The 16,836-nt window shown below is 29.7% G+C and overlaps 2 protein-coding genes across 5 annotated transcripts; one reads left to right on the forward strand and one right to left on the reverse strand.

Annotated features, from left to right (window-relative positions):
- Positions 1–2,452: 2,452 nt before the first annotated feature.
- On the reverse strand, positions 2,453–6,767 carry LOC105627951 (N-terminal acetyltransferase B complex catalytic subunit NAA20). 4 transcript variants are annotated; one of them, XM_012209233.4, is made up of 7 exons: positions 6,601–6,767; positions 5,050–5,147; positions 4,883–4,973; positions 4,630–4,762; positions 3,711–3,780; positions 2,969–3,029; positions 2,453–2,873 (listed from the first exon to the last, which is right to left on the reverse strand). In XM_012209233.4, exons 2-7 carry the CDS (start codon positions 5,125–5,127, stop codon positions 2,782–2,784), a joined length of 525 nt encoding a protein of 174 aa, XP_012064623.1. In that variant the 5' UTR covers positions 5,128–5,147; positions 6,601–6,767; the 3' UTR covers positions 2,453–2,781. The 4 variants fall into 4 exon arrangements, with proteins under 4 accessions (XP_012064623.1, XP_012064620.1, XP_012064617.1 ...); XM_012209230.4 differs by having other exon boundaries at positions 5,050–5,157; XM_012209227.4 differs by having other exon boundaries at positions 5,050–5,233.
- Positions 6,768–10,273: 3,506 nt separating this feature from the next.
- LOC105650976 (MICOS complex subunit) lies at positions 10,274–16,048 on the forward strand. The gene is made up of 12 exons (XM_012237949.4): positions 10,274–10,582; positions 10,743–10,803; positions 11,094–11,882; positions 12,430–12,531; positions 12,658–12,810; positions 12,951–13,028; positions 13,186–13,278; positions 13,372–13,491; positions 14,486–14,563; positions 14,729–14,908; positions 15,330–15,437; positions 15,597–16,048. Exons 1-12 carry the CDS (start codon positions 10,572–10,574, stop codon positions 15,831–15,833), a joined length of 2,010 nt encoding a protein of 669 aa, XP_012093339.1. The 5' UTR covers positions 10,274–10,571; the 3' UTR covers positions 15,834–16,048.
- Positions 16,049–16,836: the final 788 nt, after the last annotated feature.

Consider the following 16,836-nt stretch of genomic DNA (forward strand, 5'->3'; position numbering starts at 1 on the left):
ATATATTTTTTCTAATGCATGGGTATGGAATATTGTTACTATAGTAAAATGATTACCATTATCAATTCAGATTATCTTCTCATTTATTTTCTTTTTTACCTAGTAGTAAATAATAATTATTATTATTTTTCATTATAGTTGTATATAAATATTGATTTGGAGTTGAGGACAGTTGTTGGGGATTGAGCGATGACTTTTTTTTTTTTGTGTGCCTACTAAGGTTTTAAAAATCTGAATTTATAAATTAGGAACTAAGGGAGTTGAACTTTATTTTGATACAATTTCATTATAATTAAGTACATAAAGAGATAATATTACAAATAGTTTGTACGACAAAATCTAATACAAATTAACCAATTGTATTTATTTTAATATAAATAAAAACTTACAATTTAATATTATATAGATAAAAAATAAAAATAATAAAATAATGGTATAAAACGAATATATTCAACGTGATAAAAAATACTAATAATTTTTTTTTTTAAAGATACAAAAGCCAACAACAACCATGGTGGCAACCGAGCCCCAAATACAAGTGACAGGCATTTAGCTACAATTGCAGTTTAATGGTTTCATTTGAATCCAATAATTGTTAGCTTAGGAAGTCAAGTATTTAATTCATTTCAACGCTTGCTAACTTCTAGAACGAAGGGCGCACTCATTTGCGACCAAGATTTGGATGTAGCCTTCAACAGGATGTTTTTACCTTTAAGACTACAGTAGAGAATAAGAAATTTCTGTATCTATGAAGAAACCTTCTTTTACCGTTAGATTTAAATAACATTTATATGAACCATTGGATTTAGTTAAGATAAGGATATTTACAACTTACAGATTAGGTTAACAATAAATTAATAATATTATTACTTTTTATTTGATTTTCTTATTATCATATGGAGAAATAATTTTAGAAGTTAAATAAGCATTTTCAACTTTCAAGAGTATAAATTCAAATAGTTACCGTATCTAAAAAATCGTTTATTTTTTTTCAATATTAAAAATAAGCTAACTATTAAATATAATAGTGATATTATAAGTACTAAAATTATATTATCATACTATTAGCAATTTATTTTATATGTCCTTCATGTTATTTTCTTTTAACTAACTACTTTTTCTCCTAAAAAGAACTATCTACTTTTTTAGAATTATCTTTTACTTGATTTAAAACACCATAATAAATTTTAAGAATTACAGAATATGGTTTAAATTATTTAAATAAATAATTTTTGTTAATTATTTGAATATGCATTTCATAATCAGATATTTTTTTAAATACTTTTTACTATTGGATTTGTTATTAATTGGATATTTCTAATTAACAAAGATGTAACTATTATTCAGAAAAACTAAAATGTAATTATGCTCATTAAAATTATTTCAAGATTCTAATTCATTATCAATTAAAAAAAAAATTAAGTTATACATAAAATATAATTTTTGTTACTTTAAATAAATACGATTGTTTATTATGTTTATATATTTTTAAATTTCAGAAGTTTTTCAATATTATATTTTGTCCAATATTTGTATTTTTTTTTATTAAATATGCTTTTGTTCTTAAAAAAAATAAAAGAAAATTTTATTGAATCCAGTTTCGAAATACTATGAATTGATTTGTACCATTTAAAAAAAGAAAAAGAAATTATGAGAAAAATTAAGTATATTTAAAAGCAATTTGAAAAAAAAAAATATCAATCAAGTAACCTGTTACACTGCATTTAAAAAAAAAAGGTAACCTGCTGTAGCAGGTTCATTTACCATATGTAATTGAAGAATAGAATATGTATCTATAAAGAAAAATTAATTTCTCTATTGCAGTAAAAGTCTGCCTTTTTATTGAACATATTTCAGGGAAACCTTTTTTATTTATATAATTGAATTGGATAAATTTAATTTCTTTTTCTTTTTTTTTCGATCGCACACCTTCCATTTGCTTAGCAAATTGATGAAAATTTATTAAACCCAAGGCATCACCCCTCTACACCATACCTAAGTCGCGGATGAATTTGATTTATGATCTCATCAAAGTTTATTTTTTTGCATATTTTTTATATTTATATCCAAAATTTCACTTGTGCTTTTCTTATTTATTTCTTATAAAACTGTCGTACTTGATTGAAGATTTTTCCCTTATAAATACAAATGCTAAAGTGGAGGTAGCCAATGTTCAAGAACTTAACTTTACAGTTAATTTCATTAAAATCATATAATTTTAATTTATCATTTTTCAGTAAGAAAAAAAAATTTCTCCCCACCGTTTGTATTCCATAATCTTCATCTTCTCACTCTCTTATATTTCTTTACAATCATGATTTTCTTTATAAAATATGTGATTTTCTATATCATATTTCAATTTCAATTACCAGAATTACCAGAATCCAATGAATGACGTCACGTCCCATTGAAACGGAAATTAAAATTCAGTGACTAAAAGGTAACAGATTAATGAACATTAACATAATCTACTCTCCATTCAACGTTCAAAAGATAGAAAAATCAATAATATCGTAAGAATGGCGTTCAAAGCTTTTGGAAAGGAAACTGATGATAGCATCAGCATGCAGCAAGAAAAGCAAGAAGGCACTCATCAAGATGAAGGCACAAGATACTCGCCTTCTCTTTTGATATTCTAATGCTCAACGCAAAGTAATGATTAAAATTACAATTGAGAACTCTCATTTCGTATTAAGGCCAGCAATGGATACAAGGTGCTTAATCTTTCATCTGAGAATCACAAGCATCGTCATCTTATTCAGCTTTCCATTGCAAGCACATCTAATCATATTCCAGTTCATCAGGAGTCACTGGCCGTTTGAGTGGAATAATAGACTTCTTTTCAACGTCTCGTGATAAAGCTTTCCTCATGTCTAAATATAGAGCACAGTAAATTAAGTAATTAGAGGTAATAAAAGTGTAATAAAAGGAAATAAAAAAATGTTATTCCATAGGTGTGGAAACTTGCCTAAGCCATCTTCCTCTCCCGAGTAATAGCGTAGCACTCGTCTATATATTACATAACCAAGCTGAAAAGAAAAGGAAGATTGATAAGCACCACTTTTTCCTATTATTGAAGAGTCACAAAGAAAAAAGAACACAGACCACACACGCGCGCTTATCCACAATGTCCACAATGTCCACAATGTTTGCCTCTCAAAGACATATTTTACATTTATGAACTTGTAAATTGAACGTCTACCATCCAGTTATCAGCCTGTCACTCTTCAAATGAATGCAGAATAATTTCTCATGGAAAATGCAAGAAAATCTATGCGGCTAATAAATCCTACAGTTTGCAATTGATCCAAATGGCAATACAAAAATACATTTGTCAGTGACTGGGTGAGATTACTTTCATGCCAGCTTCAGTTTCTTTTAGCAAGGAAGACTCATACATGCATCTCTTAAACTTTTTTATTTAACATTTATCAAATTCTTTTTCTTCAAAATTACAAACTCACATTAAAAAAAAAAAATATATATATATATATATATATATATATCAAAGCCCCAAATAAGACTCAGGAATAAAATGCTCACTGAATTAAGGTTATAGGTTACTTCACATAAATGGCATTTATTAAAATATATATATATATATATATATCAAAATACTACTCACAAGAAAGTGCCTATTTTTACAAATCAAAAAAGTATGATCAAGTGGCAACAGAATTGCAAATTTATCAATGCTAAAGACATATTACCTTCTCATACATCTTTATAGCTGGTGTATTTGATGCTCTAACAAACAGATCCACAAAGTATGCCTTATCACTGAAAAAAAAAATTGTTGTTACCAGAAAAATTCTTGAGCCAATACTTCAGACAGTAAGTGAAAAAGTGAAGACTGAAGAGGTAATTGAACAAATCCTTAAGCCCATCCAAATAATTCTATCCAAAAGACAGAATGTTGCTCACTGTCCCCAAATCCAAAAGCTAAACAATAATAACAGCTGAAGAAAATGTCCTAAATGTTTATTTAGCTATTTTAAACTATAGTTGTATACCAATATATGTTAATATGAAAGAAAGCAATATAGTTTGCAAATAGACACAAACTAAGCAGCATAAAATTGAAGACTGGCGCCTTTCTGACAAAAATTGTGATTCAAAGGACCTCATAAGACTGCATTTGTCTTCCTAAGAATTAAGAAACTAAAACTACAAAATAGAAAGTAATATTAAACCAACTTCCACAATTTTCTGAAGTTTTTTCCAGAAATAGATTCTACAAACTTCCAATGTCATCTAAGTCTCATCCCTTCCCTTAATTTAAGCCTAAATGTTAATTCAGCAAGACAGACATGCATATAATAAATACATATTGCACATATAATGTTGTAAATGAAGCCCTTAAAGAATCTTATCTTTCCCTAATGAGTTTTAGGCACAAAGAAACCAATATCATATTAACACGTGATAATGACCACATGATACTGTTGTGGTCAAGTAAAAACCCAAAAACCCCACTCTTAAGCCTAAATTTCATTCATTCATGCAAAGGCATTAAAACAAGACCAGAGATTCAAAGATTCTGAAGATATGGTGAAATGTACATTACAATATGAGGTAAAAGTAATACAATTATCAAAAGAAAATAGCAATATTAAGATAATATTTTACATTTTATCACTGATGTCTTCGAGGAGGTTCATGAGTTTTTTAGCTAATTGCTGCCTGCGGTATTCAGTAGCCACTGTAACTGCGGTGACATGTCCATGCCAGGACTCCCCTTGTCCTTCTACTTTACCCATAACTACAATCAACCAGACAACCCCTTCAGTCTCTCTCTCTTTTTATTTTTCCAAAAAAAAAAAAAAAACTAACAATTACACAGGATAATGAACTGAAAAGATAAGAAAGAAGGATAGCTTACTGTAACCCATGATTTTGTTACCAGGGCCTTCAGCAACATGAAAATAGTCTGGCCATCTCGCCAAATACGTCATATAGAAGGACATGTTGAACTATATAGTAAATACAATCATTAACATCATTTAATTAGCAATATAATTAACTGGAAAATTAAGAAATTGAGCTTACAGTTTCAGTGAGATGGTCAAAATTTACAGAGGAGAACCGAAGAAGATCATTGCAGCAGAATCGACGTATCGTTGTCATCTTGATATGGTTTCCTTACTCTGGATTGAGCTAATTGTGGCTAAGAACTGATCAGTAAACACACAATTGTGTGTGTGTGTGTGTGGAATATATCTTAATTAGTTTCCTTCAATTTATAAAAAAAAATTATGGTTAATAATAATTATTTTACCAAAAAACAAAATACAATATTGAAAAACTGAAAATTTAAATATATTAAGTTATTAAATATTTTTAAAAAGGAGAAAACCTTTCTCAAGAACATGAGTTTGAGAAAGCGAAACAGAATTTATTCATAAAAGATTGACAAACAAATATAGGAAGACACTTGTGTTTAATAATAGGATCAGAATGATATGACAGGACAAAATAATATACAGTTGGCAATAAGAATTTGGTGACTTTGTTTTTTTCTTTTTCAAACCATAAACCATCCACCATCAGACCATCTAAAGAAGTTGTGGCATGTTAAGCAATAACATAGTATGCTAAAAAAGTATTAAAATTCCTCCTATCACAAGTTAAAAAACTTCATTTTCAGATACGACTGGACTGACAACGTTATGAACCCTAGTCACCTGGCATTTGCTTTAATTTTTAGGTCTGAGCATAGAAGTAATAAATGAGGGAAGGGGAGGAAAGGAAAGTAAGACATTAATTTTAATTCTCTTCACTTGTGCAGAGAAAGGCAACTGAAAGTTGATAAAGGGAAATATTTACTCCTTAATTGAAAGTTTGTACAAGAAGCAAATCAGAGAAAGGAAGAAGAAGTCCTTAAATCTTAATTATCTTTGTAATTTTGGATAACGAAGTATTATCAGAATAAAACCAAAAGGAACCAAACAGAAAGTTTATCAAAGGTGCCATTACCATCAAGTTTTTATCATAAGAGTAAGATATGCCATCAGCAGCATAATATTTTAGCAAGTAGTAGCTTTATCTAAGAAGATCACTAAGGTTCCTAATGTACATAATATTGCATATTTATAAATGTAAATATGAAAACACAAGTAAGATGCATTAAGAGTATCAACAGAGAATTTTTCAGAGCAACTGAATGACAATTTTTAACATTGAAAATTAAAGGGGCAAATTTGCCCAAACAATCTAACTAAACTTCCAATCTAATTTCTCCATAAACAATTAGCTCAATATCTGATTAACAAATCCAAGTTCGCAAAAGTCATACAAAAGTCGTAAAGATACAGAGAAAACCAAAAGCCTTCATTTGTAGATGCTCAGAAATTCCAAGAAAATGTCACAAAGAATTTAAACGCTGTAAACGAATGTAACCCAATAAAAAGAGATAAAATTCGCCTGCATAAACCACTACAAGTCCTACTAAAACGGAGGAAAGAAAACGAGACACAAATCTAGAAGAAGAAGTGGCATCTTACTACCCTGAAATCAAGTCTAATCCGCCATGAAATTTTGAAATTTAAAACCTATTCCTTAAATTTCTTCGATAATAAAATAAAAAGAAAAGTAAATAACCTGAGAAGAACCAAGCACTGTAGAAACCGAGAAACAAATAAAAATTTGCAAAACCGACAAAACGACGTAAGTGTGCGTGCGGTGCTGGTCCTGCGGGAGTCGGAGGTTATACCGATAGAGAGAGTGGAGCTGTAAAGATGAGGACCGTAAGGGTGATCGATTTGAGAGAGGTGGCCTTTTTCTAACCTTTTTTTTTTTTTTTTTTTTTTTTTACCCGCTAAATGAAACGGTGTGTATCGTCACGGAACTAAGCTCAGGTAATTTGGTTAAATAAACCCCAAGCTGAAAATTTTTTTTACCAGATATGTTTATCTTAATCCAAAACCTAACCCTAAAAGAGTTTCTGGGTATAATTACTAGTAAATTTTAAAATTGGGGCATGTGATTATAACAAAGGTCATGCAAAGCCAAAATTACAGCAATTGCATAGATTTTCCATTTTGTTTTTCCTTGAATTGACCACATTAATCCTCTATTATGGTAGTAATTACATTATGTGTCATGCAAACCAAGATGCCGATGTAGACCTAGTCATGGACCTTTTCAAGTTAAGTAGTTCATTCCCTTATTGCTTACATGCGTAAGTGGAGTTAAGCTCTAATGAGCTCAAGCTTGATTTGAACTTGCCATATCATATTGGAGCTTGACAATTTTACAGGTCCCAGGTCCAAAAGAGCCGAGCTTGACAATTATGATTAATAAGCAGCAATTCAACTTAACACCCCAAATTAGAAAAAACATCCAAATCGGCAATAATGAATAATTAATATGCTAAAAGAAATAAAACTGTATCAATTAATTTCAAACGTGCAAATTATACACTGATTATTGTTTGAAATAAATGAATTTCATATAATTCTGTAAAACTTATTTAAAAATTCAAAATTTTGTGTTTGGAATGAAAAAAAAAATTTAGATTTCAATTCTAGTAATTCAATTTTATGGAATTGAATATAACTATACCAAATTCTATAAAAGTAAAAGTCCGTTTGGAACAAATGAATTCCACAAAATTTTGTACAATTTATTTGAAAATCCAAGATGTTGTGTTTAGAATAAGAAAACATATAGATTTGAATTATGCGCATTGAATTCTAGAGAATTGGGCATGTCTAATTCAAATTCTACTAAAATTAATGAAATTTATAAATAAATTTCACAAAATTTACCATTGAAATGTCTATTGACAAAATTACTTTCCACTGTAAACTCAACTATTTGCACTTTTTTTTCCTTTTTATTTATTTTCTTTGAAAAATTCGAAACTATAACAACGTTATTTTTTTTTTTCTAAATGACGTTAGTTTATATTTTTATTTTTTTTCCTTTTTGTTGTTTTTTTTGGAAAATTTCAAACCAGTAATGGCGTTTTTTTTTTTTAAGTCTAATGAAATTATAAAAACTGAGCATCAACAATTGTTTCCAAATGCAATTAAAAACAATAGTAACATTCTTAATATTTTTTTGTTTTCAAATTAATTACTTAAATCAACAAATTTTTTTACATTAATTAAAAATAATTATTATGATGAATATTACTATTTATATAACTAATTAATTAGCATGGAATATTAGTTTACTTATTTGTATGAAATTTATTATTTATATTTTAATAAAAATGACAAGTTATTATATTGTACATAATAAATAAAATTGGTGTTTGTTATTTATTTTTATTAAATTATCATGTCAAGGGTGCTATAAGAAATAAAGATAGTTGAATTTTGATTTAAGAATTTATTCCAAATATAATTTTGTGGAATTCAATTCAATTCATTATTTTAAATTGTAGCATACCATTCATTTGCAAATGAATTTTATAACCATGATTCATTTGTTCCAAACGGGTTGTAAGCAGTAAATTTTTATGAGAAACCTATCAATCTTCTTATACAAAATCAAATTTTTTATTTTTTTGCTTATTTAGCTCATTTTTTTTATCAAACGTGACTAAAAATATTTAAAAAGTTTATTTTTTAGAAAAATATTTTCTTGCTATTATTTTTTATTTAATATTTTTATCTTTATTTTAATATTTCTTAGCATTTTTTTTACCATTGAAGAGAGAGATTCAAGTTAAATATACATTTATCACTAAATTAAATGCAATAATTTTATTAATATTATATTTATTTTAATAAAAATATGAAAAGGATATATAGCATAACATAAATATAATTGATACTTATTATTTATTTTGTGAAATTACTATTTCGAGGATATTTTAGGAAATAAAAGCAAATGAAATTTCAATTATGAATTTATTTCATATATAATTATATGTAATTCAATTGAATTATATATTCTAAATTAATCATACTAAATAATGAAAATTCATTCACAAATGAATTTCATATTTTGAATTCACTTGTAACAAACGGAGTGTACATCTTAAATATAAAGTACATCCAAATCTCATCAATATTAAGTATCCAAAACAAATCTTAAATTTAAACAAAAAAAAAAAATGTTTATGATTATGGAATTAAAAATGTAAATTTAAACAAATTTTGTGAATTTAAGAAGCCAACAACAAATTATAACATCGAAATGCAATGTAGATAATGTTTAGATTAATAGTATAAAATTCAAAAATTCTGCAACCCATACAAAACTCTCTTTTTGTGTCATTTGTCAGTATTAAATTCAGTTACATAATTTTTTTATCAATTTTTTTAATTTTTTCTCTCATAACTTTCCCTTGTCCTTTTTTTTTTTCTATAAAATGTGAAGAACTTTATTTTGAAGATAAAAATAAATTCTTACATATCACTAATTTTATATGAAATACTAATCATATTCTTTTACGTAAAAATAAATTATTAACAAATTGGTCATAATGATAATATAGAACGAAAATACTTTTAAGCATAACAAACAATAATTATAGATAATTATTTTTATAAAAAATTACAAATGATTCTAATACTTTATTAAAATTTTCACAAATTTAAAATTTTATATTAATTCTAATATGATTATATAATATCTATTATTTTTAAAAATATAAATAAATTTAAGGTAAAAACTATAATTAATTAAAATTAACAAGATATTATTTATATGGTTCAATTTATATAATTAGATTTTATAAAAGTGAGAGATTTTATAAGTCAAATGTTTAAGTCATATAATTTAATTTATTAATTAAAAACTATTTTATTAAGAAGATAATGATATTTCATGTATATAAAATATAATTTCAATTGCATAAATACATGATAAATGTTTTAATAATAACATAAATAAAAATTTATAATTATTTATTAAAATTTTAAAAATTTATTTTGGGTAAATAAAATTTGATGTATTATATAACTATTTTATCTTTAAAACTTTTAATTTTTGTAAATGTTTTGAAAAGAGTAATTTTTTATTTACACAATTAAATAGTAACATTTATATTTAAAACCATTTATAAATGTTAACATTTAACATCTACTAAATCTTAAAACCATTTATAAAAAAATGTTACAGTTTGAATCATTTAAAACACACCTCTAAAACAACATCAATCATCAACTATAACTATGCGTGTGCAATTGCAATAATTTTCATCTCCCTTTCACAGCAACTTCTCTTTATTTGGAAAAAAAAAAAAAAAAAAAAAAAAAAAACTAATGAAAAAAATATAATTGATGAATTAAGTAAACGTAAGGACTAAACAGTAATTCGCCCTTCTGAATTTTCAGTCCCCTGATGGCTGAATGGCTGATACATAATTCGAGCGAGGTAAAATTCCGAAGACTCCCTTTGTCGCGGCAGCTGCCGGAACGCGATCGTCTCGCTGCTAAAGCTCTCTCTATACGCAATAAAAGATCAGTAGTTTCATTTATTTCAATGCCAACAGCCTAACACCAAACCAAATTTCCCAATTCTTCCTTCAAATCAGTTACAATATCACGTCTTTCTCTTTGTCATTTTATCGAACACTTACACTCTTTTCTTTTGAAAAATAAACTCCAGAAACAATGTTTCGAAGGTACAGAATAACTGTTTCATTCTTGAATTTAACATTACAGGTTTTGTCTTTGACTTGTATAATTTGTATTCTAGGGCTGTTCAATTTATTCTTAGTTTAATAGTATTACATTGTTGGCTTTAGTGTAGAATAATTCTTCATGGAATTTTCTTTTTTTCAGGTCGATTTTGGGACTTTCGTCTCGTCAATCAGGGAGGAGGATCCTGGTTACATCTTCTCAGGCATGTATTTAACAAACCCATTTTTATTTTTATACTCTCGTTGGCCTGATTATGTGTTTTGGATTTGAAATTGTTTCTTTGACTGTGTATGACATGTATACGAATAATTGGTTCTGCAACTCTGCACTGGCATCAGTTAAATTTGATTTATGAAAGTTGATATGAGGGGCAGTAATTCTTGAATGTTATGTGGAATAGAGTTGAAAATCAAAATAATGAATGGGGAAGCAATTAGGTTTCTTCTATATTTGGTTCGTGTCCTGATTAGCTTCATAATTCTATAATTGCAGACAATACCATCATATCTTTTTCTGAGGAAGGAATTTTCAAGCTCACCCCAGAACCCAAATGTTGGTTTGAGTGGCAAAAAACCTGAATCAAAGAGTAGCTTACCTAAATTTGTTCTGGGGACCGCTGTAGTTGCCGGTGCTGCTCTGTTCACATATCAATCAGGTTACTTAGACAAATATCTAGACAAATATTTGGGCAAAGAGCAGCAAAACTCGGGTAAGATTGGCATTGATCATAAAGATGTCAAGGAAACTCAGCATTTGGAAGAGCAAGTGCCGGTTGCCGTTAATGTAGAGCCTGGCAAATTTAGTGATGAAGTGGAGCAGAATTCACAACAGGTTGAAAGTCAGATAGATCTTCCACAAGTTGAAGCTCAACAGAAAACTGAAACTCATATAGATTTTCCTCAGGTAGAAACTAAGCAGAAGCCTGAAACTCACGGAAGTCTTCCTCATGTTCAAGCCGATGATAGGGTTGAAGCACATGCAGATGTTCATCGTCAAGAAGCCTTAAGCGAAACACAAGGTCAAAAGCATCCCTACACTGAAGAGAAATCTGCAAAAGAAGATGCTTTAATTGCTGTTCAAGAGAAACAAGAACCGGAATTTTCTCAAAGTTCCAATACCGAATATAGTGTTGTTGTGGAGAACTCAGAATCAAAATCTACTAGTGAAACAACTGAGGGAGTCCGAGCTACACAAGTACAAACTCAGCTCAGGGTGGCTCCTGAAGAGAATCAAATGAAAACAGTGCCATCTCACACTCTTGCTACAGAAGACAGATTGGAGGTATGGTATTCTGATACTAATTGCTAAAGTATTCTTTTTTGGTTCATGTTTCTTTGAAATGGTGACATCTAGGAGCCTTGATGTATTCTAAAAATTATTAGTCTACCTTCAGAAAATGAGTGATGCTTTAGATCATACCATAAAACAGAAGACACTGGCCTTAGATTTCATAATCCCTTCTGTTTTATCTGCTCAGAAAGGTTGGGTTGGACCATATCTTACATTCATTCTCCTGGATATAAATAACTAGGGAGGAAGAATGCTTTTTTTTTTTTTGTGTTCCGCCGGTTTACATTGTCAAAGACCACTTCCTTTCCTTCTAACCCAAGTGGAGAAAAGGTTTTGGAAGGAGGCCTTTTCAATAGAAAAACCAGCTAAATCAAACCCAAATTAGTATTTGTAGCCTCGATTATGATTTATGATGGAGGAAGACATCTACGAAGGAAAAATTGTGATAAACGTGTGATTCCAATTTTTTATACTTCCTCTATATCTTATTCTAAATGGGTTTATAAAAGCAAATGGTTATGGTTTTCCTCTATTGCAGGCTTCACTGGGCAAAGGGTCAGAAGTAGCTAATTTACTTGACACATACCATCTCAAGGATAGGGCTGAAGGAAGCACCATAAATGAGGCCTCAGGAGAAGAGGTCAGTATGAGCATCCTCCTTTGCCTTTTCATGCATGTTCCTATTATTATAGTATAAGCGACATCAAATTGCATAAACTTGAATACAACAAAACAAACCATAATTTATGGTTGTTTGAATTGATAGGCTCTTGTTAGTGCCATGGAGGAATTGAATGATAGTTTTATAACAAAGGATGGAAAGTTGATTATGAGTTTTCTGCAAGCAATTCATGCAGCTGAAAAGAGGCAAGCTGAGATAGATGCCCGTGCCTTTGCTGAGGAGAAAAGGGCAATGAAGGTTATACTATTTCATACCTGGAAGAAACCACTCATTTTATAATGGAAAAACTGAAGTTTTTTTTTTCTATTAATCCTTTCCATGGTATGGAAAGGATTTTGGTCTGTTTTCTTTATACTAATCCTTTCTCTGCCATTCAGGAGAAGTTTGAAAAGGAATTGAGAGATTTAAGAGCTAGGGAACTTATGTGCGCAGAAGAGGCAGCACTACTTGATAAGGTTGTAGGGATTTCTAGCTGATCATTCTTGATTTTTTTATAGTGAATAATGGCAATGACCGCTGAATTAGTGTAACTTTTCTATACATGCAAACTCGGCAACCCCTTCCCACCAATTCAATACCAGTTGTAACCTAATGTAACTTCTTCCTTTTCAGGAACTAAAAAGAGAGAAAGCAAAAGCAGCAGCTGCTATTAGAGCAGTTCAAGAAAAGATGGAAGAAAAACTCAGGATGGAACTTGAACAAAAGGTATGCAAATCTTATTGTTATATAAAAAAGAATTGCCCCTATGCCAGCACTTGGCAACTTACTTATCAAGTTTCTGTTTTATTATACTTGTAGGAAAATGAAGCAAAAATGAATTTGAAAAAGTTTCAGGACCTGGCAAAAGCAGAATTGGCTGCAGCAATTGCAAATGAGAAGGCAGCACAACTTGAAAAAATTGTTGAAGCAGATCTCCATGTAAGATATATGTTAAAGTCACATGGAAATAAGATTTCACATTGTATATGTCAATATGATTTTCTTTTTGGTACAAAATCAACTCTTAAATTATAGGATAAAGTTTTAGTAGAAATTTTCTTTTGTTTGGGTAGAGAAAATAATGAAAAGGGCTAATGCCAAAGTTCAGGTGGACCATGTGAGGTTATAGAGAGGGCGATTTTTGTAAATTCTTGCACTTGGCTTGAAAAATTTTGTTTGCCAAAAGTAAAAAAAGGCTCCAATCTCCATGGTTTTTGGTTATTAACTAGGTTTCTTGTCTTGTTGATGATATATGTACCAAATGTGTGATGGAAGTGGATGCTTCTATTTTCATCGGCACATCAAACTTCCTTGTTTCTCTTTTATAAGTATAAAAGAAAAGGTACACAAGGGCACCCAGTGAAATACCTCTCTCTTGCTGTTTGTTTCTGTGATTATTAATTTCACATTTTACTTAGATAACTACTTCAGAATATAAGGTTGTGTGGAGGGGGGGAAATATTATTCAAACTGATACTTATATGCATTTGCAATCCCCAGATTAGCTAATCGTGTCATGAGTGAAATAATTTCAATCAACCACTGGCTTTCTTTTCATACTTCAGCTAATTTATAACACCAGCAGCTCAAGGGAATTACAGAAAAACTTTTATTCAGTTTTATGTTGAATAAGCCCGTGTATTAGTTAGGTAGGCAATTATGTTCTCTTCAATGTATAAAGTAGCCGCTCACCAGCACGAATTGGTTTCTTTATAGATATATTCACTTGTATGCTTGAAAAAGTTCAATAATGCTAAATTTGTCTTATGGTTTAGAGAATTTATTCTGATAATTAATTCATATGTTGCTTTATGTTCACATGTTAATATATTTTGCTTCTCATTAGTTTTCATGCATTGATTTCTTTTGATTAATAACTAATACCATTGTTTGCGCTATCATTTAAGTTTTATAGTTTTGTTTTCTTTTGTAGATAAATGCCTTGTGTATGGCATTCTATGCACGGTCTGAAGAGGCTCGTCAAATTCATTCTGTTCACAAGCTTGCTTTGGTAATGTTCTTGTCTTTGTCATACAATTGCTACTGTTTAATATGCATGTGCACGCATGCACTTATTTTTAGTTAGGACAATATGAATTAAATGTTTGGCCTTGACAAAGTGTTTTTTTTTTTCTCTGTCTATTATGCAAATTAACATCATCCATGTGGATTGCAGGGAGCACTTGCATTAGAAGATGCACTTTCCAAAGGACTTCCAATTCAACAAGAGATTGTTGCTCTAAACACCTATCTAGAAGGCGTTGACAAGGACTCTCTTGTACACTTAGTTATATCAACCCTCCCTGAAGAAACTCGGTATCAGGGTACAGATACTTTGTTACAACTGAATCAGAAGGCAAGTTATGTGAATGTCCTATTGTTTAAGCATATTCTAAGTTTGAGGCATAGCATAGCTAAAATGGTATCCCTATCTCTCCTCTTAAAAGGAGGTTTAAACTTCAAATCCACCGTCCCAAACTTTTCAATAAATAAATAACAGCTATTCAATGTTACTACATGAGTTAATTTAATTGTAACATTTTCAGTTAGTTAGAGCACAAGATGCAGTCTTTCTGCTTAGCATGAGTTAATTTGACGGTCACCGGTAATTTTTAGTTTCCTACATGACAAGGTTAATGTGCATTATTATGATAATGTTTTTGATAGTCGATGCTCTTGTTCTAAGAATGCTATACTGTATTTAACTGTACTAAGTCAGAACGTATGAACTTTTTTTTTATTTTTTATTTATTCACTAGTCTCCTTTTTTTTCACAGTTCAATGCCTTGAAAGGCACACTGCGGCACTACATTCTGATCCCACCCGGTGGTGGTGGTGGTGGTCTGTTGGCACATGCTATGGCTCAAATTGCATCCTGGTTGAGGGTATGAAAATATGCTATTATTAATAATCTTCTAAATAGTTGCATAATTAACCCATTTACTGGAATTCCCTTCACCAGAGAACTCTTTTAACTTTCTAATTAAGTTGGGACTATAAGATATCTTTGTGTTGTCTTAAGCATTTCTTTGGATTTTGTGCAGTTTAAGGAAGTTGACCCTTCTGGTGATGGGATTGAATCTATTATTAGTAGAGTTGAGATTTTCCTAGCTGAGGGCAAGCTTGCTGAAGCTGCTGATGCTCTTCAAGAAGGAGTGAGAGGCAGCCAAGCAGAGGTGATGGCAGATGATTGGGTGAGACGGGCAAGGAATAGAGCTATTACAGAGCAAGCCCTAACTGTATTGCAGTCTTATGCTGCTTGCATCAGCCTTACTCAATGATGATATTCTAGCATATCATTAATTTTAGACTTAATATCACTATAACGGATTTAGCTTTCAATCTTGCGGTACTGTTCATTTTCGATGATTACCCACACAGGAAGAACGACAAGGAGTTTCTTGTCAATCCAGAGTTTTTGTAATGGTTTTGACACCAAAATTTGTGTAGATCGTCCACACTTACCATGAATAAAATTTTGTTTCTTCCAGATAAATTTAACCAATTCCTCTTTTTATTTGCAGATGTATTTGATTGGAAAAAGTTTATTTATGAATGAATGCATGTTTGGACTGTTCGCTAAGGCTATACTTACTACGAGTAATGGAATAGGAAATCTATATATGTAGCAAATATTTTTTCCCAAGAAGTTGACATGGAGCATTTTCTTAAATGAATGTTCTTCTCTTACTTTTGCTATATAAGATTCTTGGTGATGACACATAGGATTATAATACTACAAAGGACTCTTAAATTTTGATAGTGTCACATAGAATTTAATTATTAGTTGTAGTGTTATATGAATATTGATATTAATTATCATTTCAATTATTATAATTAATACATATTAGTAAATAATTATAATCATTATAATATTGCAACCCATCTTTCTCAGTTGAAATTATATAATATTGGTCTTAATTGTTATTCAATTATCATATTAATATGTATTAAATAATTAAAATTATTATAACATTATAACCTATTTTTTAATTGGAAATTATCATAATTTTGATGTTGATTTATCATATTAGAGTTAAATATTTTTGGGTCCCTAAATTATGACCAAATTAACACTTAGGTCCCTCAACGTTGGAGTAATTATTTTGAAGGACCTAAATAATGCTGCCATTACACTGTAAGGTCCTTCCATTCAAATTCCTACCTTTCTTCCGTTTACATGGCTGAAAAGCGAATGTTAAGTGGGGGTTAAATATTTTTAGATACCTAAATTATGACCAAATTAACACTTAGGTCCCCAATGTTTGAGTAATTATTCGCTTT

The sequence above is a fragment of the Jatropha curcas genome, chromosome 3 (assembly GCF_041381405.1).
Source record: "Jatropha curcas cultivar XTBG-Jc1 chromosome 3, XTBG_Jcur_1.0, whole genome shotgun sequence".
NCBI classification, from domain to species: Eukaryota; Viridiplantae; Streptophyta; class Magnoliopsida; order Malpighiales; family Euphorbiaceae; genus Jatropha; species Jatropha curcas.